Source organism: Rattus norvegicus, chromosome 6 (genome assembly GCF_036323735.1).
Source record: "Rattus norvegicus strain BN/NHsdMcwi chromosome 6, GRCr8, whole genome shotgun sequence".
Taxonomy (NCBI): Eukaryota; Metazoa; Chordata; class Mammalia; order Rodentia; family Muridae; genus Rattus; species Rattus norvegicus.
The window spans coordinates 32,889,291-32,916,811 of record NC_086024.1 but is presented as its reverse complement, the minus strand read 5'-3'; the positions used below and the strand labels follow the sequence as shown (position 1 = coordinate 32,916,811).

The 27,521-nt window shown below is 51.4% G+C and overlaps 1 protein-coding gene across 7 annotated transcripts in view; it reads right to left on the bottom strand.

Annotated features, from left to right (window-relative positions):
• The window catches only part of Adcy3 (adenylate cyclase 3), a 103,573-nt gene that overhangs the window by 6,363 nt on the left and 69,689 nt on the right, over nt 1-27,521 (bottom strand). For all 7 annotated transcript variants that reach the window (XM_039112876.2, NM_130779.2, XM_006239847.5 and 4 more), the window contains exons 4-15: nt 11,888-12,018; nt 11,323-11,434; nt 11,040-11,167; nt 10,258-10,416; nt 8,777-8,951; nt 7,307-7,432; nt 5,788-5,930; nt 5,485-5,646; nt 3,269-3,356; nt 2,425-2,541; nt 475-734; nt 161-226 (exon numbers count right to left, since the gene is read on the bottom strand). In XM_039112876.2, the coding sequence (XP_038968804.1) occupies nt 161-226; nt 475-734; nt 2,425-2,541; nt 3,269-3,356; nt 5,485-5,646; nt 5,788-5,930; nt 7,307-7,432; nt 8,777-8,951; nt 10,258-10,416; nt 11,040-11,167; nt 11,323-11,434; nt 11,888-12,018 (1,667 nt within the window). The remainder of the gene's footprint in view (nt 1-160; nt 227-474; nt 735-2,424; nt 2,542-3,268; nt 3,357-5,484; nt 5,647-5,787; nt 5,931-7,306; nt 7,433-8,776; nt 8,952-10,257; nt 10,417-11,039; nt 11,168-11,322; nt 11,435-11,887; nt 12,019-27,521) is intronic.

Sequence of the window (27,521 nt, the reverse complement as noted above, 5' to 3'; positions counted from 1 at the left end):
GAGGAACCCAGATGGCCAGGTCCACACGGAGCATAGCCTCTGCCTAGCTAACCCATAGAAATACGCAACCGCTTTAACTGATACACCGGCAACCGTGTTACAGTTGCTGTCTCTGGCCAGGGCTATGAAGCAGACAAGGGGGAAATGTAATGACTCTTACCTGTCAGTGCCATTGAGCCCAGGGGTGGAAAGTACCTGCATCTTCTCTAAGGCCACCATAGGAGAGCTGTTGAGAAGATAATAGCGCATTCAGGCCATAGCTGGACATAAGAGGCTGATACCCCAGCCAGACACTGAGGTGTCCCACATCTACTCGGTGAGATGGAAAGGACCACTCCCAACAAGCTGTGCGTGTCTGTGAGAAGCCCTGAATTTTCATGACTCCTTACTTCTCTGATGAACCTGAGTCAGGGATGGGGTGGGGCACGTGAGAGGAAAGAGGCCATGCACACCCTCAATCAGGCTTCATCTTACTCCTTTTCCTGAAAGCGTTTGTGGTCGTATTCATCAAAGACAGGACACCAGGCATACAGGTTGATGGCAGTCACGGCGCCTGTGACGAGCAGCATGAGTGTCAGCTTCACCATGTGGCTGACCTGCACCAGCATGATGGTGGCGATGAGGGACAGCACAGCAACATAGTTGTAGTACTTGGGGTTCTCCATACAGCCACCGTCCAGCTCTATCCCGGTTGTCACGTTGTAAGGTCCCATGTAGTACTGGAGACAGCTCAGCTGGAGGCCAGGACAATGGGGAGGGGAGGGGTAAAAGATCAGAGGGGTTTCTCGGCCACCACGACGATCAGCTAGCTCTCTCCACAGTGCCCTCAGAGAGACGGGAAGTCTAACAGAGAGTGAGCTTACACATTAGTGACTGCTGCGAAGAGCGTGTCACTGCTCCTATTCTACAGAAATCCCTCCGACGGTTAGCAAGTGGTGATAGGAGACCCTGGAACCAGAGCTCCTGGCTCCTGGTCCAACATGCTTTTCCTATCACACTCACTGCAAGAGAGGCTGTGTGGCCATTCAGAATCTCTGGGGTGACAGCTATTCTGCCAACAAGGCACCCTTACCTTGTGGAGTCTGTTCATTGGTTGCACTAATACTGTTCACCATCAACAGAAAGTGTGTCCTCGAGCTAACTAAGCCTTTCTAGATAGCCTGCAGCTCGCCTAGCTTTGGGTAAGGACTTGGCATGCAATGCCAGGACGTGCGGGATCCCTGTGCACCCATCCCAGGTCCTTGGACCTGGATATCAACTTCGTATGTCTCATGGGATCATGGGCGTCATTCTACATGGTGGACACCATGCAGCCCACAGACGTCCTGCACTCTGGAGCTCTCACTTCTTGACCAGGTAGCTGTCCAGTTATAGCCCTGCAGTTCCCGCTTCTAGTGCTTCCAAAGTAAGGCTCTAGGCTTAAGTTGTTAAATTACAAGAATGTTATACAACATTCTTAAGAGGACTTAGGAGAGTACATTCAGTATGCCCAAATTAGAACAGAATGTATCGACTGGTGGGAACAGTGACCTTTCCTGTCCCCTGTCCCTCACAGAGCATCCGGCTGCCCTCTCTTGGAACCCTAGCTCTCCACAAACTGAGCAGAACAGAAGATGGCCTCCCCAGAGATCTCCCAGGCTCTGTGAGGCTGTTCCTGCTCGGCCACCTAGGAATGTGGGACGATCCCTGATAAAACGGGCCCACCTCAGCCCAGTGGATCCCGACACTGGCTATGCTTCCAGGAACACAGCTCATGAGTGCTTGTATCGTACACCTTGTGGTTGAGGAAGACATCTCAGGTGTGTGCATATACATATACAAGATGCGTGTACTTTTGGAAGCTAGAACAGTCCTGTGTCATTCCATCAGTGGCATCTGCTTTTTGTTTTTCCTTTTCTGTTTTTGAGACGAGGTCTCCCACTGGCCCAGTACAAGTCAATAAATAAATTGGCTGGCCAGTGATCCCAGAGACTAGTGTCTTGCCTCCCATCACCGAGACTATAAGCATACACCACCACACCAGGCCTTTTCCACATGCATTCTGGGGATGAAACTTGGGTCCCAAGCTGGTTACCAATTGAGTTATCTCCCAGCTTCTAAAACTGCTTCAATTTTTCACTGTTACTATGTGACCTAAAGCAAACAAACAAACCTTTCTGAACTTTAATCCCTTCAGGTGAAACCACAGATGTTGGTGCACCTAGCTGAGGACTGGGGACACTGGATGGTGGGAGGGAAGGGGCTACGAAGAACTCAGTCAGTCTTGGAAGTTCTCTGAAGACCCTCTCCACCTCACTGGGATGTCCTGTGTCAGATTTATCTGCCTGAAATATATGCTGACAGAGGAATGGACTAGCAAGCTGACAGAGTACAGCCCCTCTCCCCTGGGTTTAGCCCCACTTCAGCAAAGAAGCAAAAGCTCACCATGTCCACAACATTGGCCATAACCAGAATGAAGATGGCTAACATGGCCCAGGTATTTCTGGCCCAGCGGGTCCGGTCAATCCAAGATGAGAAGGCCACGAGCTTCTTAGGAAATGCCTAGGAGAACAAACAAGAGTGATTTCAAGGGGGTTGAGCCTCCACCTGTATGTCTTGAAGGGACGACTGCTCATGGCTGTTCCCATGCTCTGGTTCTAGAAACCTAAAAGGCCATGCTTTGCCTATGGGCCCCCAAAACTGACAGTCCTTGAGGCAGTATAGCCCTAGGCCTTCAGGTCATAGCTCCTGGTTAGGCAGACACATCCAGAATATGTGGGCAGCCCCCAGAAGTGAGGCCAGGGCAAGGAGCAGCATTCAGGGATAGCCATCTGCCTAGCTGCCTCCCTCTTCCTTTTCTGCATCAGTACACCAGGTCACCTGGCAAGTGGCCTGTTAGACACTGTTAGACTGATTTTCTAAGACTGCTTTTCCCTTGTCGTTCTAATCAAAAACTTCCTGGCACACAAGTGCTCACAGAACTCTCAAGCTGGCTTTTAAGGTCTTTCACACAGTTGAAGTCAACCCATCTTCCAGTTGGATTGTGCTTTATTGACTTATATATGTTTAGTCATGGTCCTCAAGATACCACGTCACATAAGGGATGAATGGGGGAGGAGGATGGATGGATGGATGGATGGATGGATGGATGGATGGATGGATGGATGCCTAAATGACCCCCACAGACAAGTCTATCAGGACTTGACCAGAAGCCCAAATCCTATCATTTACACAGAGTACTACTCTAGGGACTAGAAGGTTCCAGGCTCAACTGGGGAGTGCCTCTTACCCTGGGGAAGATGGCAGCCATCGAACAGATGGTCAGGATCAAGAGCAGAACCTCTCCAACCACGAAGGTCACGTAGTTTGTCATCAACCTATGGCAGAGAGAAGGGGACTGGGTAGTACAGTGGTCAGCTGAGCATAAGCTTATGACTGGCATCTTCTCTTTGACACCAGGGAACTGCTGTTATTATCTTAGCAGAACAAGAATGGCAGGCCCTGGCAGAGAGGAATGCCAACAAAGGGCCTGGGAATGCCACCCTCGAGCTGCTAAGTGTCCGCTGGGACTTTTCCAGAGGTGAGGAGGGTCACAGATGCCCTGAAAATAGCCCAGTAATAGCCTGGGAAAGGGTTCTTAGGAACGAGCAGCAGCCCTGTAGCTGGGGTGAGAACAGTACAGAGCAGAACTCAGAAGTGCCGAGAGCTGGGGAAGTGTGACCTCTGACCGAACACTGCACACGGAATGAGGTTTTCCACATCCACTTCTTCCCTCCGCTCTGGGAAATCCATCTGCTCCAGATCCTCCTTATATCTCATCCCTCCACGGAGAATACTGTTGCCAAGAGATCCCAGAAGCTTAGGTTGCCAATCTAGTATCAAACTCGGGGTCGCCTCTTACATCTCACTTGGTTTGGGGGATCTCTTTGGTGTCTGGTTTTGTCACCACATACAGGCCTTAAGGGCTTCTCTTTCCACTCACTCCCCCTTCGTGATCTCAGTGAGCCTCACGCTCCCGAGTGTGCGTTATGTGGGTGGCGCTCAGGTTTCCTCTAGCCTCGCCCTGAGCCCCAGACTAACTCAGCTGCCTCATGGGCAGTGCCACACGGGCAGCTCACTCTAGACCTCTCCTGCTCTAAGGCTCCCTCTCCTATATTCTCTACGTGGCTAATGCCCTTTGCTCAAATGAAGAGGCTCTGGGGATGTCCTTGACTCTGCCCTTTCATACCCCATAGCAAACCAGCCAGTGACTCGTGCCATCACGGTCTTCAAAATCCAGTCATCCAGCCATCAATAAAACTCGAGTGCAGCCCCTCATCCTCACCTTCTGTAACCCTGCCTGGCCTCAGCTTCCACTCCTGCACGCTAACCTGTTCTGACACACTCAGAGGGTTCCCTTCTCAAATCTGTACCCACCTTGAATCTTTCTGCCAGCCTCTGCACCCAAAAGCATGAACTGTGCCCGGCTCCCTACCCTGACTCCTGTCATTGTCCATACCACCCCAGCTCCCAGCACTGTCCCCCCACTATGCCTTGAGAGGCTTGGCCCACTGCTGCCTCCCTCCATGCCTGCCTGAGACGAGCATCCCTTGACTCACTCCCCAGCCCTTCAGGACTGTAAAATACCACCTTGTCGGCGAGCCCTGCTCTGACCATCCTACAGAAACCTACAACCCTGCCGCACCCCCTTTTACCCTTCTTCTCTTTACCCACATTCATCACCACCACACACAGACTTTCCTGTTTACCTGTTCATGCCTTCCCCCATCACCGCCCCACTCCCCATGAGACATAAGCTTCACAAGAACTGCTACGTCCCCAGACCCAACTCAGCGTTTATAAACTGAACGGCTCTAATTTCACAACAGTCTTGAGAGTCATGCAGGGCGGGTGTCCTTACTTGGCAGATGAACAAGCGGGCACTCATGGTGCCTTCGGGGACCTGCCACTGTCCTGCCTACAGAACCTCAGATGGCAGCCAGGTACCAAGGGTTCCAAATACCCCAAGCAGGGCTCCAGGATCTGTGCATGAAAGACTCGTGCAGAGGGGAGATGCCCACTTGTCCCTTGAGGCCAGGAAGGTGATCATTAACCTTCAGGTAGGACTTCCACACCTGAGCTGACTCTGGAATACCGTGTCTTACCCCAGAGGAAATGCCACTGACGTCAGTTTGTGTCTAGAGCCTAGAATCTAGATTTACAAAGATGAGCTGAGAGTCAACGTGACTCTGACTAAAGATTTGGCGACATCCCCACTCTTCTCCCTAGAACTCTGTAGCAGCCATCTAACCATGTCTCCATCCTCTTGGATGGGCCTGTCACCAGCCTTCCTGCCCCGGCTGAGATCTCGTTCCGGGGTTGATGTTGCCGTGGAATCCAGGTGGGGGTCAGGGAAAGAAACCAGGAACCCAAACAAGGTCAGAGGCCCCCGCCCCTTATACTGCTGCCACCCATTCCCTGATCCCCCTTCTCCTGGCCTGTCAGCCCCACCCTGTACCTCCTCACCAGGGGTCGATAAGTATCTCCACCATGGCCGTGCAGAAAAGGACCACACAGGAACAGCTGAAGGCAGCCCCACTCTGCTTCTCCTTCTCCACCGAGTAGCGTGTTTCCATCTCTGGGTCCATGAACCTCATCGTTAGGAGGAATGTGTTTCTCTTCTTTACCCTGCCACGGAAACAAGCCCTGTGACCCACATGACAGGCCTACCATGATTGCTGGGACGGGGCCCTGTTTCAGATACTATTCCCTGCACTGAGTAAGGGCCAGTGAGGGTTGGCAGCTGGGGCCTCAGCAGTAGCCACTTACACCTGGGCGGACTCCCGCTCCAGCAGGGCCTCGTTAAGAAGCTGGTTCAGTTCGTGCTCATCCTCAGAGGCGTCCACCACACGGTCTGCCAGGTCCTGGAGGCGCAGCCTGCGGCGGGGGTTGGGGAACGAGGGGTTGTCAGCCTGTAAGCCAGGGAGGCAGAGTCAGTGGGGCAGATGGGACAGGTGGGGTCGGGTGTGGGGAAGACTAGTGAAGGGGAGGGAACGAAGGGTCACACTCCTGAGGACCAAACCCTTTCCCTGGTTCCACCCGGCCACTGTCTCCCTGGGAAGCTCTATGGGAGCTGTCCACTGATGCAGGTGCCTTGGGGAACCGGTCTCGGATGGGCCTGTCGCCCCTCTTCTCACAAGAAGCCTTACATACGGATGACCTTGGGATCCTGTAATCCCAGTCTCAGGGCTCAAGATTATCAGTCGCTAGTGGTCTAATGAGAAAGGGCTGGCAGAGCGGGCATCCACCACCACTTTATGCCCCATCAGAAAAAGGTCCAAAACAGAAGTCTTACAGCCATCAGCCCAAGGGGTGACTGCTCAGACCCATCAAGGCTGTGCAAGTCTGAAGGGCATTTGAAGGCAGAGCTGAGATTCCTGGTTTGAGGCCCAGCTTACTTGGTCCCTAATTTTTTTCCTCCCAAAAAACATTGTGGGTGGCCTGCTCTGGCACCAAGAGTCTCTTTCATGGAGTGTGAGCTAGATGTGTATGACACCCACTAACGGGTAGGGCTGAAGACTCACCGGCCTCTAGAGCCACGTCTGAGGCAAGCTCCATAGTTTATGAGTCCACTTCCTATCAAAAACAAAAATCTCTTTGCTTTTATTTTATGTGCATTGGTGTTTTGCCTGTATGTATGTCTGTGGAAGGTGTCAGAAGCTTCTGAACTGGAGTTACAGACAGGTGTGAGCCGCCATGTGGGTGCTGGGATTTGAACCCACATCCTCTGGAAGAGCAGCCAGTGCTCAAAACCACTGAGCCATCTCTCCAGCCCCAAGAAAATTATTGTCAAGAGAAGCAGTCGGATGGATGTGCAAAGAAAAGCCAGCTTCCATGAATCTCTGTCTACCTCCTACAGCATCCGAAACCTGTCTCCGTTCACAGAGACATGGCAGATGCCAGCTTCCAGCCACAGGGACTTTAAGGCAGATGTCGCCTTCATCAGTGGGCACGTTCGACAAGTTTCTTAGTAAAGGGAAATTCTGGGTTGTCTCCTTATCCCTTGGGGCAACATGGCAGCCCTTACTTCCAGGTCTTCGATGCATGAAACTCATGGGTTTATGAGAAGGGCGTGGCTTGATACAAACTCTCACTCGCAAATACGTTCCCATCCTAGAATCCTCACAGAGCATGAGCCTACACGCCTAGGCCACACCAGCGAGAAGATGCTTCAGGGGAGTGCCTCTGGGGACCTTATCCTCCCTTCTCCCCTGTAACTGCATCCTCACAGCATGGGCTCCCGCTGCAGCAGCCCATCCGTCCCCATTCCTGCGGACTCCACACCCACCTGGGCCTCCTGTTCTTCAGCCTCCTCTGATGTGGAGCCGCTGGCATGGGCACTCCCATTGGGCTCCTTGGTCTCAATAAGGGCAGGGGAGCTGGGCTTGGATGCCGGTGCTCCGTTTGGCAGGGCCTGCCACAGAAAAGAGTGCTCCTCAGGACCGTGAAACATAACCTCCTAACTGCCCCAGCCTGTGACTGTTCTATTGTTCTAGAAACTTCCTTCTACATTTATGGAAGTCTTGCTGACAAAGAAATTTCATCAGTTTGTCCTCTATAACGTCCATGTTTTAAATCCTGTCATTTCTAGTAACCATTGCTACTAAGAACAGTTTTCGAAACAGAGAGAGGACCCAGGTGCTCCAACTCCTATTGCTAAGACACCGACTCCACGGCAGTGCCCTGAGATCTCTTGGGTGGGGGCCTTGTCAAGCGAGTAACCGCTGTAAACCTCAGGTCAGTGTTTGCCCTTGATGGAGCAAGCCAGACTCTGTCAAGGGAAACAGTTTGCTCGCCCAGTTCATAAGTGTCTGTTGAGCCCTGACTTCTCCTAACCCACATTCTCAAGAGGAAGGGCAGACAATAGCAAAATAGGTAAGGGAAGAAAAGGCAGTCAAAAGAAAATGGGATGGAGAAAGAGGGCGTGGGGGTTGCTGGGGGGAATCCAGTCATAAAGAGGGTCATCGGAGGAGGGTGTCTCTGTGAAGACAGCACTTCAGAACAGATGTGAAGGGACATCAAAAAGGAAAGGGAATTACAGGGTAAATGAACAGCTAGCAGTAGGCTGTGCCCTGAGGATGCAAGTGACAGCCAAGAGGCCAGCATTACTGGAGCAGAGTAAGCAGGGGGAGGTTGTGGCAGACACTGTGCAGGGACCAGGCCCGGGGCAGGCCCCAGACTGCTTTTGTTCTGTTCCTTCTCATTTCCACTGGAAACCCTTCCTTGGCTCTGGCTCCCCTCTGCAGCCCCCGCTCACTGCATCTCCCTCCCTTGGTGCACATAACACCACTGTAGCTTTAGCCACTTCCAGGCTTGTGGTGGCCTCTCCCTTCTGGCTGCTGTCTCAGGACATACTGTCATGTGAACTCCAGCTTGTCACACATGACACCGTTGTCCCCCAGACCTGGTTTCAGAAAGAAACTACCACCAGACTGAGTGCCATGGGACTCAAGCATTTCTCATGCTGTGCTCTTCTTCTTGTGTCAACCACCAGCCAGCCTTCTATGACCGCTCTATTAACGTAATGTATTTTTTGTCACAGGATCCTGCTACATAGGCCCAGGCTGGCCTTGAACTTGCTTATATAACCCTAAGAAGTTCCTGAACTTGCTGTGTGGCCTAGGCAGGCTTTGGAGTCCTGCCTCAGCCTCCCGTGTGCTAGACTTTCAGGAGCTCGCCACCACACCGCACCTAACTGCTCTTTTCTAAATCCCCTTCTTTCCTCCTCGCTGCACTTAGAGTTGGACAGAGGACTCACCGAGCCGTTGAGGCCATTTTGAGCTGTCTTCTTCACCTCTGGCTTGGAGGCAATGATGAGGTAGGTTTCGATGCCCTTCTCATCTAGGTAGTCGCAGCGACTGCCACCATCACCAGGTTCGACATCGAACTCCCCTTTCAGGCAGTCCATGGTGCTCTGGGAAATGTGCACGCGCCTGCAGCACAGAGAGAGGCTCTGAGCATGCTCCGGAGGTAGCCCTTGCCTGCCCCAGAGACACACAGTGGCACACAAGCACTGACTGCTGCTGGGATGAATGACTCCAGAGCATGTGCAGTAGGGACCAGGGGAGCAGACCTGCAGTTGGCTAACTGTATGGTCAACGTGGTGCCCAGTGCTCTGAGCTTCCGTCCCAGAGGCTGTCGAATTCTTAGAACAGAAACGAAATTTTCCTTCCTGGTTTTTAAGTATCAGATGAGTGGCTAAAGAGATGGCTCAGTGGTTAAGAGCACTTCCTCCTCTTCCAGAGGACCTGGGTTTGGTTCCCAGTACCGGCATCTGGCAGTTCACAACCATCTATAACTCTAACTCCAGAGGATCCGATGCCTCTGGTCTCTGCAGGTACCACACAACATGCATGCACACCCACATACAGATACATATGCCTACACATATGTGAAAATAATAGAAATAAATCTTTTAGGTATCGAATGAGATACCAAATTTGAATACCAGCTCTGAGTGCTGACATCAAGAATTAGATTCTCTCTACCTTGTCTCCCCTCCTACCAAAGGGACTAAAAGCCTCAGAGTCACTAAGGAGAGAACAGGAACTGCCTCTAATAAGGCCCCAAAGGCAGGAAAGGTAGGCCAGGCCTCCTGCATCCTGCCCAGAGACAGGCACCTGAGGGCACTCTCCCAGACAGCTGGGTGTGCAGGTGTGCTGCTTAAGTTTTGTTTGTTTTTTGGTCAACTCCACACCACCTAGAGTCACCCGGGAATAAGGAATTTTAACTGAGGAACTGCCCAGATCATATTGACCTATAACCATGTCTGAAAGAAATTATCTTGACTAATGATCCAAGGGCCTGGGCTTGGAAGCCAGCTTCCATGAATCTCTGTCTACCTCCTACAGCATCCGAAACCTGTCTCCTTTTACAGAGACATGGCAGATGCCAGCTTCCAGCCCACTGTGGGCAGCACCATTCCTAGGCTCTGAACTGTACAAGAAAACTACTGCCAGGGAGGAAGAGATTGAGCTAGTAAACTTCCATGGTTTCTGCCTCTGCTCCTTCTCTGACTTCCCTTTAGTGATAAACTGGAAGTATAAGCCAAATAAATCCTTTCTTCCACAGGTTGTTTTTGGGCAGTGTTAAATATAGGAACAAGAATAAAGCTACAACATGGGAGGAATGAGATTTTTTGGACCCCTTGTCCCTCATTAGGGCCACAGCCCTGAGAGTGGATGAGATGATCCCCACTCCCTTGGCCCTTATATCTACCCCCTTGGAAAGAGTACTCACCCTGGGATGCCGCCAGCCTCCATCTTGTTTGCCACAGTGACATCGGTAGACCATACATCATACTGCCAGCGCTTCTGGCCCAGGACGCCACCTAGCACAGTGCCTGTGTGCACCCCCACACGCATGTCCACTCCGGTCTTGGTCTTCTCCCGCACGTACCTGCCAGGCACAGAGTGGTGGTGCTGGGTCAGGCCTGGCATTGTGAGGTGCCCTGTGGCCTTTGGAATTCCTCGCAGGTGGACTCCTCCTCCAGACTGAGAGGACCTAGCATGTCCCCTCTGGCTTTCTGCCTGAGCCAAGTGGCTTGCACTGGGGTTAATGGAGGCCAGGGCCCAGGTTCAGTGAGGACAAGCATGGGGAACACGGTGACTTCCGCAAGAGAACCTCCTATTTCTTCCATCCCTCATTCATTCATAAAGTTAATGCTTCCCTGAGTGTGTGTCTGGTGTGTTCTACATGCTGTGGACACAGCCAGAGTGCGTGCTGGCTTCCATGTTCTCTCAGCATTGTGAATTTCTGTTACAGAATCCATGCTGGCATCCCGGCCCTCTCACCCCACCCCACCCTAAACCTCCAGCTCATGCATGGGCTTCCCTTCCCCTAGCCAGACCTGAGACACATGACCTAGAGACTGAGGAGTTTTGTTGTTTCCCTTAGCTATGGGGAAGCCACATCTGGATTTCAGGACCAGAACTGAACCTCATTCCGTGCCTCAAGTAGATCAGCCATGGTGCAGGACATTTGGCCAGTCCCTCCCCCCACCCCCAGAGGGACCCACTTACGAGATGGCCTCTACCATGGCAAGCCCCATCAGGATGGAGCACACGGCGTGGTCCTCCCGGTAGTCAGGCAGGCCGCAGATGCAGTAGTAACAGTCGCCTAGGATCTTGATCCTCAGCTGGTGGTATTTCTGAAAGGGCAGAGCGTGGGCTATGCTCCTGGCCCCTGGCCATGGAGGAAAGGCACAACAGGTGGAGGAAGGCCAGGTAGGGAAAGCTTGGGAGCCAGAGACAGGGCAGAGGGTTGCGGACCACAGTAGCAGGAGTGGGCACGTTTGGGACTTACGGCCGCCAGCTTGTCAAAGCGGGCAAAGAGCTCGTTGAGTAGCTTCACGAGCTCCTGGGCACTGCAAGCAGAGGACAGCTGGGTAAAGCCCACAATATCTGCAAACAGGATGCTGCAGGAGGAGAGGGCATAGGCAGTGAGACTCCAGGCAGCAGCTCGCCACCAATCCCGCCAGCAGGGAACAGTCTTACTCAACCCTGATGCAGTGAGGTCCTGACACGGCTTGGACTCTGAAGCTTATCTTCTGCAAAGGTCCTGCCTACTGACCACTACCCCACCCCTTCTGACTCCCTCCCACCCTTAGCCTCAGAGGGCTAGGTGCCCTTCTCTGGGTGATATTTATTCAGCTGCCGGTAAGCCCAGGCAGGTGATGCACATTTGCACCCTGCTGTCTACTACAATGGCTCCTCCCATTGGTTCAGGGGAACCGAGGTGCACGTTGTGGGGTGGCCTTGCCTCTAGTCCTTGGGAAAACCAGGCCCCCCATTACTCAATAGATCCCATGGAGCAGTGTGCCTCCCTGGCCATCCTGCTGTCAGGGCCCAGGGTCCCTCCGCCATCACACCTGACATTCTCATGGCGGTACATGTACATGGTGTTGAACTGCTGCTGGTCCTTCTGACTCTCATCTTTCTTCATGTCCTTCAACATCTCGTCAGCCACATGCTTTGGCAGGATGGAAAGCATAAGGTTTTCCTGTGAGGAGAAGCACAGGGTTGGCGGGAAATGGCGCACTCCTCCTACAAGGCCAAGTTCAGACGCTTCTGGAAAGAAACCCCTGATCCTGGTGAGGGATGTCACTCAGGAACTACACAGCGTTGCACCGAGGCTCCAGTGCCCGTATGGCAGCAGACAAAGGCCAGGCTGGGTGGTTCCTTACCCCGACACGGCAGCCTGCATATCAACTGACAGCCATTGGCACAACTTGCTCCTCTGTCTATGAGAAGTGCGGCCCCTCTCATGCCTCCCACAGCACCTTCACAGAGCAATCACCAATTCAGACTCAACCTGACTGAAGTCCTATGACACATACATACGGTAATCCCAGAGCCGGCAAGAATTCTACATGAGCCTAGCGTCTCCTGAGGACACAGGTCAGAATTGTGGACCTCCGTTGTGAAAATGGAGGCAGCGGAGACGGTGGAGACCACCAAAGTAGGGAGGAGAGTACCACGTGGGGAAGGGGTCAAACCCACCACGTGAGCCAGCGAGGAGTCTCAAAGGTAGGTAAACAAAGGCCTTTCTGAGAGAGTGAGCCACGTATCCAAGGCAGACATTCAAGGAAAGTCCTCTACGGCTCAAGGGCCTGAAAGTATCTTGGTGACAGTAGAAACAGAAATGCTGTTCAAGTCCTAACTAGGTGGAGATCAAGAGTCGGCATGCTGGCCTCTGGGCCAAACGTGTTTGCTGTCTGCTTTCATAAAGTTTTATTGGCACCCAGCCGGGCCCGCTTGTTTACACATTGTTTCTGACTGTTTTCACACGCCAACAAGCATTGAGCAGTTATGACAAAGACCATATGGCTGGCGAAGCCAGAAATATTTGCACTCTAACTCTTTCCAGAAAAAAAAAATCTGTGGCTTGGACATCTGAGGGGATGGCGCCAGTGCTCAAAATATGGAACCGCGGAAGAAAACCAGATGTGAGGGAAAGTCGGGAGCGTGGCCATACACGTGCCTAGGCTGAGGAGGCCCACAGGGCCTTCATGAGGGAACACCCTGCAGTCAGCGCTGAGGAGAGGCCTAGAGGCCACACCAGAAGCTCTGGAAATCACGGTAGCACATGGCTCAGACTGGGTGGAAGGGAAAGAAGGAGCTACAGCAGACAGTATCATAATGAGGTATGGCTGGGGGAGGAGGACACAGGACCCCCCAGGGGTGCAGGGCAGGAATTAGAGGAAAGCAAAAATGCGGTCTCCATCATCCGCAGGGGGAAGGAAGGGATGATGGTGTCTGGTGAAGGTTTAACAGGATGGAAACTGTGAAGGTCAAAGGGCAAGAGAACCCTTGGCAAGGAGAGAAGGGGGCGGGGCTGGAGAAAAGAGTAGAGATGTGATAAAGCTATAGGTTGAGCACCCTGGGTGACAGAATCCTTGTGACCAAGCCAGAGGACACCTTGAGCTCAGCTACTGAGAAGCTGGGGGGTGTCAGGAGCTCGGTCACCACTGCTTGAGTCTCATGAGTCACGTAGTTTCAGGATGGCTGGTGCCCAGCTCTAGCCCGAAGTGCTTCGTACACAAATCTTACTGCTTGCCCTTGTCCAGTGTTAAGAACCTCGAGATGGCATCATTACAGAATGGGGATGAGAAGCCACATAAATAACCCCAGTGCGCCCTGCCCTAGCTCCACCGGAGCCCAAGAAGCAGCAGAGTGCCCCAGGGACCTACAGCCTAGCAGAGCAAGTAAGACTCGGTGACCCTGGCCCTTGGTGTCCCCAAGCCCCTGCCAGTGAGGTGAAGTCAGAGAAATCTGATAGTAAATAAGCAAACAGCCAGAGCCAGGGCCCTGTTAGCCTCAAGGGCAGCCCAAAGAAAGCTGGAGTCCTGAGTAGCAGAAGCTGGGAATTCTGAAAGCAGTAGAGAGGAGGCAGGGGTGGGGTGGGCGTAGGGCTTTAGACTGAACATCTCAAGGCACCGGCCTACCTGGAGTGGGAAACATGTAATTGCTCTTGTCAACCAAAACCCACAGGGGTGGGAGCAGGCAGGGTGAAGAATGTAACTCTATATTCCCAGTGTGATATCACACAAGTCACCCAAAATCCCTGGTGCCTGGTTTCCTAGGTGGTGAGTCGGGACTAAGTGGCTCATTAGCTGGAAGCACTCAGAACAATGCCCGGCCCCCAGGACGTACTTGGTATATCCTAGCTGTCCTGTGTCACTGCGAAGTATGGCTGAGGGAGTTGGGACCTCAACAAGGTGTGGCCCCATCTTCCTCTCAGCTTCCAGGGTGGTCACGGAGTTCTGGGCTGTGCTCCTTTGGATAGCGTAGTATCAGCAGAACACCTTTCTGTCCCTCAGCCAGGCTTCGTGGATTCTCTCAAGCAGGTGGGGTAATGAAAATATACAAACAAGGGTCCCTCTATTCGCCGCAACTCTCCTGACAGTCCACCACCTTCGACATGTGCACATGTATCCACACCACCAATGTGCATACCGGTGCTAAGTGACGGAGGCTCAGAGTGGGGGCAGTGCATTCTGTGTAAGCACATACACAGAACTCAGGTTTAGGAAGGTCGAGCCCCGAGTTGATCTTGCTAGCCTGTGAGCTACAACCCCAGCTACCTGACGCCACTCCTCTTCCGCTGCCTCAGAGCTCTGGGGACACAGCAAAACCCTTTTGGGCCCCCTTAGGACCTCAAGGATACCAGAGATCACTCCAGCCCTGGGAAGAGTTGTATGTCCCTGGTCACACCCTGACTCCCCTTTAAACATTGCCTCCTCCCTAGCTGGGTCTGGACCCTCAAGTCTCAGCATGACTACAAGATGAGGGTGACTCTGGAGGCTAAACCACAAAAAGTCTCAGAAATCCCCTGTCTGTGGAGGCCATTAGTTTCCTCCCTGCCGCCCCCCTCCTAACCCCCTCTCCATAAAAGCCTGTAATCCCAGCACTAGAAAGGCAGAAACAGGATGGTCAGGAGTACAAGGCCCGTCCGAGGTCAGTCTGGGTTACATGAGACATGATCTCTGGAAGATAGGCAGGCAGAGGGATGGGGGCGCACAGCAGGTCGGGGGTCATGCTTCAAGGGATCAGGCTACCAAGGCCTCTCACCTTGGGCAAGCACTTCTGGGTTTAGCCTTTCAACAATACAATGGGAACCCTTGTAAGCTCTTTCCACTGTTCAAAGTATGAAACCTTTCAGAGAGAAAACTTTTCAAGAGTCACAGAAAAGTTAGTTATGTCACAAGGACTGTGGTTAATATAGATTTTACCCATGGTGATCTGGTGAAATGGACAGGGTGCCGTAAAGTGAGCATGAATGTTATATTACCCATCTAAGTCCCCAAACCAACTGTGGAGGAACAGAAGAGCCACAATAATAAGGGGGGGGGGCTGACATCTGCCATGCTGGTAGATCTGAAGGACTTCACTGCATGCGTGGCCACTGAAATGTGCCCCTTGTGCCTGCACCTTTAGACAGTCTCTCCTCTCCCTAACTTCCCCCAACGTCCCCCACCCCGCACGCACACCTCTTGCTGCAGGAGGATAGCACACTCAGGCTTCCCTCAGGAAGTGAGCAGGAAGTGAGCAGGAAGTTAGGGAGCTTGAGCAGGGCATCTCCGGGGGCTGAGAGGCAGCTGGAAAGTCGGGTGGGGGATTTGCAGGGATCACAGAGCCCCCTCACGTCTGAGCAAAGGTGCTGTGTGGAGAGGACTCACTTTGGAAGCCTTGGGTGAAGGCTGATAAAGGAGCAGATGCCTTCTGAGAAAGGAGAGTATTTTTTGTCACAGTACAAAGAATGTGTGAGCCTCGGGGGTGGGAGTCCTGAAGCCTGGTAAGAAGGATTGTGGGTGTTAAGCTGGAGGTAGGAGGCTGGCCCAAGGGTGGTGGACTAACCAAAGCCTAAGAGCCAGAGAGCAAGGTCTGGGGCACTGAGACTGCACCACTCAGCTCTGAAAAGACAGCAGGTCAGCTCTGCCCTAATGGCTACAGGTGCGGACAAGTCAAAGGCCTGAAACTGTATGGGAAAAAGGCCAAAGTCTGCAGAGAGAAGGACTTGAACTCTGGGAGGCCTTCAGGGTAAAAGCAAAAAGCCCTCAGATTTGGGGGAGAAGCACCCCCAGGCTTGTCTTAGGCAGTGTGCAAACACACCTCGAAGTACGGGGCTGACGGGGTGGAGGTGGCAAGGCCTGTACCTCAGAGAAAAGGCCACAGTACCCTAGGTAGGATCCTTGCCTCCTAACCCGGGCCAGGGTCACATGTGTAAACAGTACACGGCTATGCAGAGGCGAAGTCTGTCAACATGGCCCCCACCAAGCTCAGAAGGAACCAGTCAGGTCCTTGTCAGCAGTGACTCAGAGTGCTGGCTCAGGATTGAGATGGAGGAAGGAGGCCAGCATTGTCCCAGGGGCCCTCGGTTGTTAGAGTTGACACTCTGATGAGGCGTTCAGGAGTTAATTACAGCAAGGAAGCCAGGAGGGATTTGGATAAATGAACTCTGCTGGTGAGAGGCTAAGCGTCTGCAACAGCCTTGCAAGAGAGGAGACACTGACAGCAAAGGAATCCACTTGTAGGAGGTGGTGGGGGAACTGTGTGTGAGTGTGTGAGAGAGAGAATGCGTGTGTGAGAGAGAGAATGCGTGTGTGAGAGAGGACGTATGTATAAGAGTATGGGTGAGTATGACTATGTGTGAGAGAAAGTGTGTAAGTGTGTGTGTGTGAGAGTGAGAGTGTGTATGCAGGTGTGAGTATGTGAGTGTGTATGTGTGAGAGTATATGTGTGAGTATATGAGTGTGAATGAGTCTGTGTGTGTGAGTGTGTGTGAAAGTATGTATGCATGTGAGTGTGTAAGAGAGTATTGTGAGAGTGTATGTGAGTGTGCATGTATGTATGTAAGTGTGTATATTGTGTGAGTGTGTGTGAGTGTATGAGTGTGTGTGTAAGAGAAAGTGTGTATTGTGTGAGTGTGTAAGAGTATTGTGAGATAGTGTGTATGTGAGTGTGTATGTGTGTAAGAGAGTGTGAGTGTGTGAGAATGTGTGTGTCAGTGTATGTGTGAGTGTATGGGTGAGTGGGTTCGAGTGTGTATATGCGTGTGTGAGTGTGTGTATATGTGTGTGAGTGGGGTGGGGGCTGGGGGGGTGTAGACCCTGGTGGCATGGATGTTGAGTATACAGTGTCTGTGAGATGGGTAAAGTCTACCTCTTGTGCTGTGTAGCATACACCTACCCACCCACATACTTGCCACTGTAAGCAGCCTGCAACTACTTAGCCAAATACATCCGGTCCTGTTTCCAATTTATCCAAATACCCAGATTCCTGGAGCTTCTAGGCCATTTGGAAGCCCTCCAAGCGCCCATTCTGGCCTAACCCTCTGGGCAGAGGAGGCTATGGGAGGCAGGAAGTGAGGTCAAGTCCAAATATCTCAGCTCCCCCCAAGGAGAGGACCAGTGTGGAAAATCTGGAAACTGAAGGCTATTGTCCTTGCATGATCTAGTCCCAGACTCAGACATTCAGTGACTAGTCGCCCTCGTCCGTGCAGGAAGATAAGCATCAGGTCGGGAAGGACCAGGACCTCAGAGCTCTCTTCATTGCTGACCATGCCCCACTTCCTGTCACGGGCTTGGGCTCCCAAGTGGTGTCTAGAGACCAGGAAAGCGCACGGGCCAAGATGACTGCACTCTGAGGAGACAGCCCACGGGGTCCAAAGTTTGTGGTACCTGCCATCCTTGCCGAGCCAATCTGGCACGGAGTAGGTGTTCCTCAGAGGCTTAGTGAGTTAATGAGCCATCGAGGAGGAGACATGGCCCAGGAGACAAGCTGTCATGTTCTAGAAGGGCTCTAGCAAAACTTCCTGAGTCACGGGAACGCTCTGAATCTGTGCTGGCCAATATGGTAGCCACTTGCCATGTGCAGCTACTGAGCACACAGATATTGACCGATACAACTGAGAAAGTGGGGCTGGGGACATGGCTTAGGTGGGAGAGTACTTGCCTAACATGCATAAAGCTCTGGGCTTGGCCCTCAGCATCACCTAAACCAGGCAAGGTTGAGTCACCCAAGGCTACAGAAGACCCTCGTGTTTAACAATCCAACTAGGAGAACTGACTTTTAGTTGAAGTCAATCACAGTTTAAACGGTTACATATGGCTAGTGGCTTCTGTAGTAGACAGATAGCTTTAAGACAATGTGGAAACTAAGTCTAGCCTGAGCCCTGTGCTCACGGGGATGTGCTGGTGACATCTGTGCGTGGTTGGGGACAGTGCTTCCAGAGTCTGACCTGGCAGCTCACATCACCTGCTCTGTCACTGACCCAGAAAAAGACGGCTCAACAGCATGCTGGGCATGGCGGCCCCAGCAAACGATGCAGACTCGCTCCCACATGGACGAAGCTGCCCATGGCTTCAATCCCTCCCTGTGCCAACTCCTGAGGAAAAGAGTCAGCCTCACTAGCATGCCTTCCCAATGTATTCCTGCTTCCCTTTATTGTGAGTAACAGCCACCCCCTCCAGCTCTGTCCCCAAGTCAGTGCCTGGCTTGTCTGACACCAGTCTCTTCCACACTGAGAACAAAGAATATTCTACCAATGATGACTGCCCATCACACAACAGTTCCCTATCACACACACACACACACACACACACACACACACACACACACACATACACTCATTCATATGTGCAGACACACATACATATACATATACTCATGTACACACATATAAACACATGCATAGGCACATAAATACACATAGACAAGCATGCATACATATGCACATTTATACACATGCATGCATAGGCACACAAATACACAGAGACAACACATGCATATGCATACACATTTGTGCACACACAAACATGGAAATAAACACATGTGTATGCACACCTACTGCACACACACAGAGTAAGCACATGCCCCATCCCCACACACCATTGCTCTGACCCAGATCAACTACTTTCTGCCAGCACCTGTTCACCAGCTCCCTTCTTCTTTTTGAAAAGCTCGGAAAGAATCATGTGCTTTATAAATGTTTACTATGTACTATGTGTGAGTGTGTTGCTTGCATGTATGAATGTGCACCACATGTGTGCAGTGCCCATGAAAGCCAGAAGAGGACGTCAGATTGGAACTGCAGTTACTGATAATAGGCTCGGGGATGGAACTCAGGCCTTCTCCAGAAGGTGCTCCTAACTGCTGAGCCATCTCTCCAGCCCTAAGAATCATTATGCTTTAAGACCAGTTCCAAATACTGAGTATTTCCATAGTGGTCTGCTGAATCCCTCATCCCTCTGCTTTTCCTGGACCCTTTGCCTTTATTTTACATTCTGAGCTCTTCTTTCTTGAACTGTGTTTATCCCATGTCCAACCCCATTCAGATTAGAGTTCCTTATACCTTAGGCACCCTTTATCATGCCATGTCCTACAACAGGCAGACCAGAACACGACAGAACTCCTGACTGGAATGGGGAGGCAAAGGCTTTACTCTTCTGGCTAGCTTCTGGTAAGCCCCAGTGACTCTGGACCAGAGTGAAGGCTGGAGGGGGGGCCTTTCAGGAGAAACCTGACTCTCATAAGACCCTAATAGAAGCAATTGAAGGCTTGCCAGGAGCTGCATGCTCAACAGCTTTCGCTGAGCCCACCAGCATATTAGGAGGCCCTATCTTACCCACTTAGCCCAGCGGGGCCCATGTAAAAGTCCACAAACGTGGGTCTCAGCCCTCAAACCTACCAGTTGTGTAGTTAATTCACAGAACGACCTCTATTCCCTGAAAGTGTCTGTGTGGGACGTTTACCCCTCCATTATGATATCCAGAAGCACCTCAAACTTAACCATAGCCTACCCATAACCCAACAACCTCCTCTCTGTCCTCAATTCTTTCCACTCTCTGGTCCACCTAGCTGTACAGCTGGCCATCTCTGCCTTCAGGATGCATCTATGTCCTCCTTGCATTTAGCTTCTACCATTGTCTTCCTGATCTGGGTCACCACGTCCCACTGATCTCCCTACTTCCTTGGCTATATCTTCCCCACCAATAGCTACCCTTACCTGTTTAAACTCCAATGCCCTGGGATGGCTAGTCCTAGCCCTCTTTAGCGCAAAGCCAAGGCTCTCGCCAGGACTGCAGGCTCCAGGCTGAGGCTCACAGGACCACTCTGCCTCTCTTCCCTCTCCTGTCCCATTGTACTGTGGTCCTGTCCCATGGGCACACCCCATTCCCATCTCCTTCTGTTCTATAGTACTGTGTTCCTCGTGTCCTGGGGACACCCCCAGGTCCTTTCCCATGCTGCCTCCCCCTGCATGGCTTGCTGCTCGCCACCTTCAGGTCTTCACTCCGCTCTACCTCAAGAAAGCTTTGCCTGGCTCAAGCTACTAATGCCAACTCCCTTCTACCCGTGGTTCCTGGTAAGTTCCTTTCCCTACTCTGTAGCTCATACCCATTCTGCCGGCCACCCTCACAGAATCTATTACGCTCAGGACCATGTCCTCTTGGAAGGTGGCCCTGGGTACCTGTGACCTGAATGTATGCTTACTGTATGTGTGCGTATGCATGTGCGTGCCTTCGTGCCTGCTTACCTGTCTGCTAGTATATGTATGTGCATGCAGGAGCCCGCAGAGACCAGAAGAAGGCATTAGATGCCCTGGGGTTGGAGTTATAGGCAGTTGTGGGGCCCCTGACATGGGTACTGGGACCATGAACTCAGGTCATCCGCAAAGGCAAAATACGTGCTCTCAACCACTGAGCCATCTCCCCAGGCCTCTCATGGACTTCCTAACCATGCTATTCTCTATTCCTGCTCCACAGACAGGCTGGGCTCAGAGCCCATAAGAAACTTCTCAGGGCCAAGTGCCAAATGGTTCAGCTCGAGGTCTCACGCTGAAGCCCAGCATGGTGGCTCATTCACACCTGTAATGCCCGTATCGGAAGGCTGAGGCAGGAGTGCCATGAGTTCAAGGCTAGCCTGGGCCACAGGGTGAGATTAGTCACAATAGTAAAAAACCCAGGTTGCTGTAGAGGATGTAAACATCTCTTAATTATTAATTAGGCATTTAATAGGCTACCTGGACTACTAGCCGCAGCGGCAGTCCCTCAGCCACTTAAGAGATGCTCCAAGCCCTGGCCACAGACCACGGGTGCACAGCTGCTGAGGACGTTGCCAGCAGTGGTGGTCAGGACTGGAGACCTGCTCGACCAGCAGAGGCTCAGAAGGAAGTCTTTAGGGTAGGAAGGGCTTGGGAGGTGGGGCTCAGTTGGGGGAGGGGCTTAAAAGTGCCAACCTCATTTATCACTGATGCCTGGAGACGGCACAGCACAGCAGAGCCCTCCTACCCTCACCAGAAGCCCCCTTGCCCAAACTGCCTGAAACAGGGACATGCCTTGCTAAGTTCTCAATTACTGGCATGAAGAACATTCTATAAAGTCCAAATGGTGGAAACTGGAAGCAACAGAGAAACCATATTTACCATTCAACGTAAGGAAAGCACCTTCCGACTTTTCTCACGTCAAGGAATCTCAAAGCTACAACGAAAGCTAAGAATATTAACTATATTCAAGAGTGTTTTTGTTTAAAGGCTAAAATGGAAGTGTATTTCCAAATTAATGCTGGAGAAGGGGCATCTGTGGCCCTATCAGGAGATCCACCCACTTTCAACACTAGGGACACTGAAGTCCAGCGCCCCTGTGGGTCCGGGAGGTGCCCTGCTCTCTGACCACAACCAGAAGCAGGCCCATCACCCCACCTCACTGTTGCCAGGACAACTTTGGGGTTGGTACTAGAAACCTGGTTCTCCCCTCCCCCCACGGCCCTCCAAAGAGAACAAGGCTCAGGTTAAGGGGACTCTGCACCATGTCCTAGCAGCCAAAGGACTTGAGGTAGGCAGTAAAGCAGGCCTGAGCAAAGGACAAGGACAGGGACACTCAGACATGGAGCCAATGGGGCAGTGCATTCCAAGTTCTCAGCTCCTGGAGAGAAACCCAATCCTGTGGCAAACACAAGTAAAGTCCTGGCTCACAAAAGCGCCGGACCTCAGGTGAAGGATCATGACCCAGGCAGAGACAGGCTGAGAAGCAGGATACGGCAGCTCTTCACCTGTGTGGGCACCACAGAAGCAGTGTCCCCTAAGCCATGATTCCCAGGGCTGACAGTGGACAGCTCTCTTATAACCCTGTATACCCAGCATCTCCCACCGGAGCCTGAATGCAGCTTCCGAAGTGCTGGAGGGTGGAGGCTGAATTAGGGTAGGGTGTGCCCTGAGGAAGTGTAAGCCTAGGCTGGCTACCTCCCCGCCACCTCTCTATGCACCTCATTCCTCACTTTCGCTGCCTGGGAAATGCTTCTGGGGGTGATTCAGGTACCTCACGATTCTGAAGTCTGTGCCTGGCAACAGGTGTGATGTTCTGGGTGCCTCGGTTGCCAGTTGGGGTGCTTGGCAACTCTCAAGGTCCCAAACTAATCCTCAAAGTAAGGTCACATGGGAATCACAACAAATAATGAAAGTTCTTCCCTCTGGTCCTCTGGATCCACACTAACATACCCATGGAGCTGAGAGGAGACTGGAGAGACCCCAAGTCCACTCAGATAGCTCTACTCCATCCAGGTACCCGACCACCCGTGATGTCTGGCCTGAATCTCTTTTCATGGCAGAGTCATGCTCAGAAAGACACATCAGTTAGGCTTTGGAGTTAAGCCAGACACAGCTCTGCTCTTCAGGGAAGCAGGAGCCAAGTCCGGCAGTGGGGCCAAACCACTTTGTTCCCAACCTTTCTTACTTACTTTGTCTCCACCCATCTGTCACCAGATGGGTGCCTCCCTTGTGAAAATGTGGGAGGGGTGTCTGTGTGTGAAAGGAGTGGACCACCTCACCCCTTCTTGGCAGCCATAACTCTGTCCACCTTCATCCCAAGCAAGAAGCCAGACACCTCCATGGAGATGGTAGAAAAGGGACTGTGCCCAGAGTCACCTGGACAGGGTCCCTGCGGTGACAGAGGAGGAAGATGAGGGCAAGAGGAGACTGGCTGAGGGCTTCACGCAGCCTCGGGGGCAGGGCTGGCACAAAAGCAGTTCAGAAAGCACCTGATACATGTTGACACCACAGTGTGAGACCTGGGCCTGAGTGCTGCCTTCTCAAAGGACCTCATCCGGCTTCAGAGCTGGCACCGAGGATGTTCTGACATTTATGCAAGGACCACACAGATGATATTTAGTGTGGCAGGGACTTCAAGTGGCTCTTTAAAGCCTTTTGTCCCGAGTGTCCCTGTCTGTCATCTCATTTCCACCCGTACCAGGGGCTCGGACAGAGGAAAGCACATGGAGACCTGCTCTCGGATCCCAAGTCAACCTGGCGGAGGCTCCTGTGTACAGTCAGCCCTGATGCCCAGAGAGGGTGTAACCACTGTCCTGACTGGAACAGAGGAGAAAGGTACTCTCTCAACTGGCTGCCACCTTCTTCCTCAACCCTCCTTCAGCCGGTGTGTCCCCAGGGGCTGAAACATGTCCTCATAGTTAACAGCATCAAAGGACTTCATAGTTTTAAAGCTCACTTCTACCTTCTTGCACCATGTGCTCCCAAATCATCCACGATGATGATTTTGTCTTTAATTCTGTTTTTTCAGAAGATTAAACTGGAGACAAAGAGGCATAGCCCCAAAGTCACAGGGAAAGCCTAGTGTCCCAAGAAAGCTGGTGCAAGCACTTAATTCAGATCTGAGGCCACTGGCATAGGATTAGGGGGTGAGGCTGATCCCCTGTGGTACAGGCTCTGGTGTCAGTCACAAGATGAAGAGACACACAGGGATGGGGTGTGCAAGAACCTGGGTCTGCCGACTCCACGAACAAGAACAGTGTCTAGGGCATCAGGGGTTCCAAGAGCAAAGAAGTATTTTCTAGATAAGTGAGGGAAACGTAAGTGTCTAAGCAACTCTCACTCATCACTGAAAGGAAGATAAATTGTTTGAACATGTGTATGAGACGATTTGGCAATGTTTATCAACATTGAAAATGTACAAGGCTGGTGCCCTAGGAAGTTAAACACAGTGGTACTGTACGACCCGGCAATTCCACTGCTGGCTTCATAGCCAAGAGGGGCAAAGTAAAGACTGGACTAACGCTCGAGCATCAGTGTTCGCAGTGACATCATTCACAACAGACTGAAGGATAAACAAGGCAATTCTCGATGGAAACGCCACTCGAAGGTCCTGGCGGGTAAACTGTGGTCTACAACAGTAGAATGCCGCCCGGGAGAGGAGGAAGTTCTGCACATGCTATGCACAGACGAACCCTGAAGACATTATGCTAATAAACAAAGCAAGCTGGATGTAAGAGGATGGGTACTGTGCTTCTGCTTACGAGATACCTACAGAAGGTGGCTTCATCGATGCCACCAGAGGCTGGGGAATGAGGAGTCAGTGTTAACAGGCAGGATTCCTTCCTGTTTGGGATGATCTACTGCTTCACACTGTAAAAGGACTTGGTGCCGCACTGTTCTTAAAAACGGCTAGGAGAGGGGTTGGGGATTTAGCTCAGTGGTAGAGTGCTTGCCTAGCAAGCACAAGGCCCTGGGTTCGGTCCCCAGCTCCGGAAAAAAAAAAAAAAAAAAAAAAAAAAAACGGCTAGGAGGGCTGAGAAGCTGGCTCATCTTGCGATCTGAGTTCTAGACCCAAAGCCTACATGAAAAAGCCGCACATGGTGGTCCATGCTAGTAAGCCCCACACTGAGGCAGCAGAGACAGGCAAATCCCTGAGGCTTCCTGACCAACCAGCCTAGCCCAGTCTAGAACAGCCTACCCAGCCTACCCAAATTTCAAGTTCTGGGCTAATGAGAGATCCTGTCTTTTTTTTTTTTTTTTTTTTTAAAGGGAGCTTGTTCTCTGGCTTATACACACACACACACACACACACACACACACACACACACAGAGCACATAGACACTGCACACACACACACACAGCACATAGACACTGCACACACACACACACACACACACACACACACACACACAGCACATAGACACTGCACACACATAAATTCTACCTCTCTAGAAGCAATAAGAAACATCACAATTGTTAAGATATGAGGAGCTTAAAGAAAAAAAGAAACATATTTAGGTGAACCTAATACACTCCAACATCTTTCCCCCGAGGCCAGGAACCAGGCAATGGTGAGATGAGACTTGGCTCGCAAAGACTCTAGACAGAGCAACAGGTCTGAGGTGCTGAAGGATGGGAGCTTAACACGAGGCTGACTTCCGGGACTCTGTTCCTCCTGAGCGTGTGCAGACGCAAGAACCAAAAATGAGGTACAGACAGAAGACTGTCCACAGCATCCGACAGCTAAGGAGCTCAAGTCCCTCCCCTGAAGAGGAGGACCAGCCTCCTAAGAGCAGACGCAGTACTCTCTAACGTTAAGAACTTTAAGTCATCCTCTCCATCACACCGGCCGGACCTGAGTGATCTGTTCCAACCACAGATGTCTGCTGGGGAAGGTAAGAGATAGAGTGCCATTCACAGTCAACCTTCCGTACACAGTATCTGGCATTTAGTTTAAAAAAAAAAAAAAACAAACCCAGAAGACAGCCCAAAATCAAGAGAAATGTAGACCCTTCTCTATTCCAGACACTATGGCTGAGAGATCTTAGCATAAGTGCTCTGAGATACAGAATGCTCTATTTAACCAGAGACCTGAAGTCAAGGTTTCTGAAGGATCCATTTGTGTGTGTGCCCACGTGTCTGCAGAAGCCAGCAGAGGGCATCTGCTGTCTTGGATCTGGAGTTATGGGAAGTGGTGGGCCACTTGATGTGAGTGCTGAGAACCAGGCTCCGATCCTCTGAGAGAGCAGCAGATCCTTCTGCCGCTGAAGCCAAACTTGAAAGTTTAAATAGAGGTCAGAGTGAATTACCCGCAAGTGAGGTCATGCCCCGGTGGCCAGTCAGTATACTTTTACACATAATTCTTCATCAGGACAAGAGACCAGGTGCTGCAGTGTGCAGAGGTCCTTCTGTGTGTCAACGCTGGGCTCCTACTGAAGTTGGCTCTCGTACAAGAATGGCTATGCAGAGTACACTGCGGACACTGTTCCTGTGCTCGCCGTGCCCTTCCCTGAATGCAGCCATGGATCCTGTGGTTAATGAGCTGTCCTGAGTAAATTTACCTGTGGTTTTGACTATGAGTGCCACTTTTTATTAAGGCTGGAAAAGAAAACCCAGAGGTTGGTGGAGACAGCTCAGTGGGGCAGGATGCTTGATGCACAAGCTTAGTGACCAGAGTCTGAAGGCCCAGCAACACTCATAAAAGCCAGACGTGGCCATGAATGCTGGTAACCCACCAATGGGGGCGCGTAGGGTTGGGGATGCTAGGAGTTCACAGGCTAGCCAGCCTAAGCCAAACAAGGAACATGAGGTTTAATGGGGATGGTGTCTCAAAGGAACAAGGCAGAGAAACTCTGGCCTCCACATGCATGTGCACAGGCATGCACACACACACAACACACACACGCGCACACACACACACACATTAATTAAATAAAAAAATCTAGCTCTTACACAAGACATGATATGAACTTTTTCATATCAAAAGCAAAGACTCGAATTGCACGGGGTCTCTTCCCCATGTGCGACTGGCGGTGTAGAAGAGGGAGTGAAGGGAGACCAGAGCTGAAATCCCAGGACTGAGCAAAAACACACGGGTACTAAACAAACTCCCAGTCAGGTCCCAGAGGAAGTCAACAACAGAGGCTTTCGTGGACAGCCAGGCACTTAGGTGGTATTAAAAGGGAGTGATGCTGAGGAAAATGTCTTCATGAAGGACCAGGACCAATGGAGTATGTTAGAGCACACCTGCAACCCCTGCACTTAGGAGGCAAAGACAGGAGGACCACAAGTTCAAGGTCATCCTTGGCTACATTTCAAGGTCAAGTCTACCCTGGGCTATGAGCAATCCTATTTCACAAAAAAATTTAAAAACACACACATAATACTTTAAACCATCAAAATTTTGGTCTGGAGGCTGGAGAGATGGCTCAGCAGTGAAGAGCACTGAGTGCTCTTTGAGAGAAAGGTCCTGGGTTCAAATTCCAGCAACCACGTGGTGGCTCACAACCATCTGTAATGGGATCTGATGCCCTCTTCTGGTGTGTCTGAAGACAGCTACAGTGTACTCACATACATAAAATAAATAAGTCTTAAAAAAAATTTTTTTGGCCTGAAAGCTGTCTGAATTGAGAGAGGTCCCCCCTCAGGGGCAGTGCTGAAGTTAACTTTATCTGTAAACTTTGAAGTCTGACTGTCTATGTGTAATCTAGAGACGCCGACAGAATCACTGTCTCCACCACTCTCTCACACTGAAGAGTCCACATCATTTTGCTATTATTCTTTTAAGAATATAAACCAAAAGAACTTGCACATCAATGTATCATTGAGTAACATTCCTTAAAGGAATTATAAATACTATTGTCCCTGTCATGTCAGGTGACATGCTACAAAATCCTGTATTTAAGACATGGGCAGAAGGACTGGCAGGGATTGGTTGGCAAAGCAGTGAAAGAAAAGA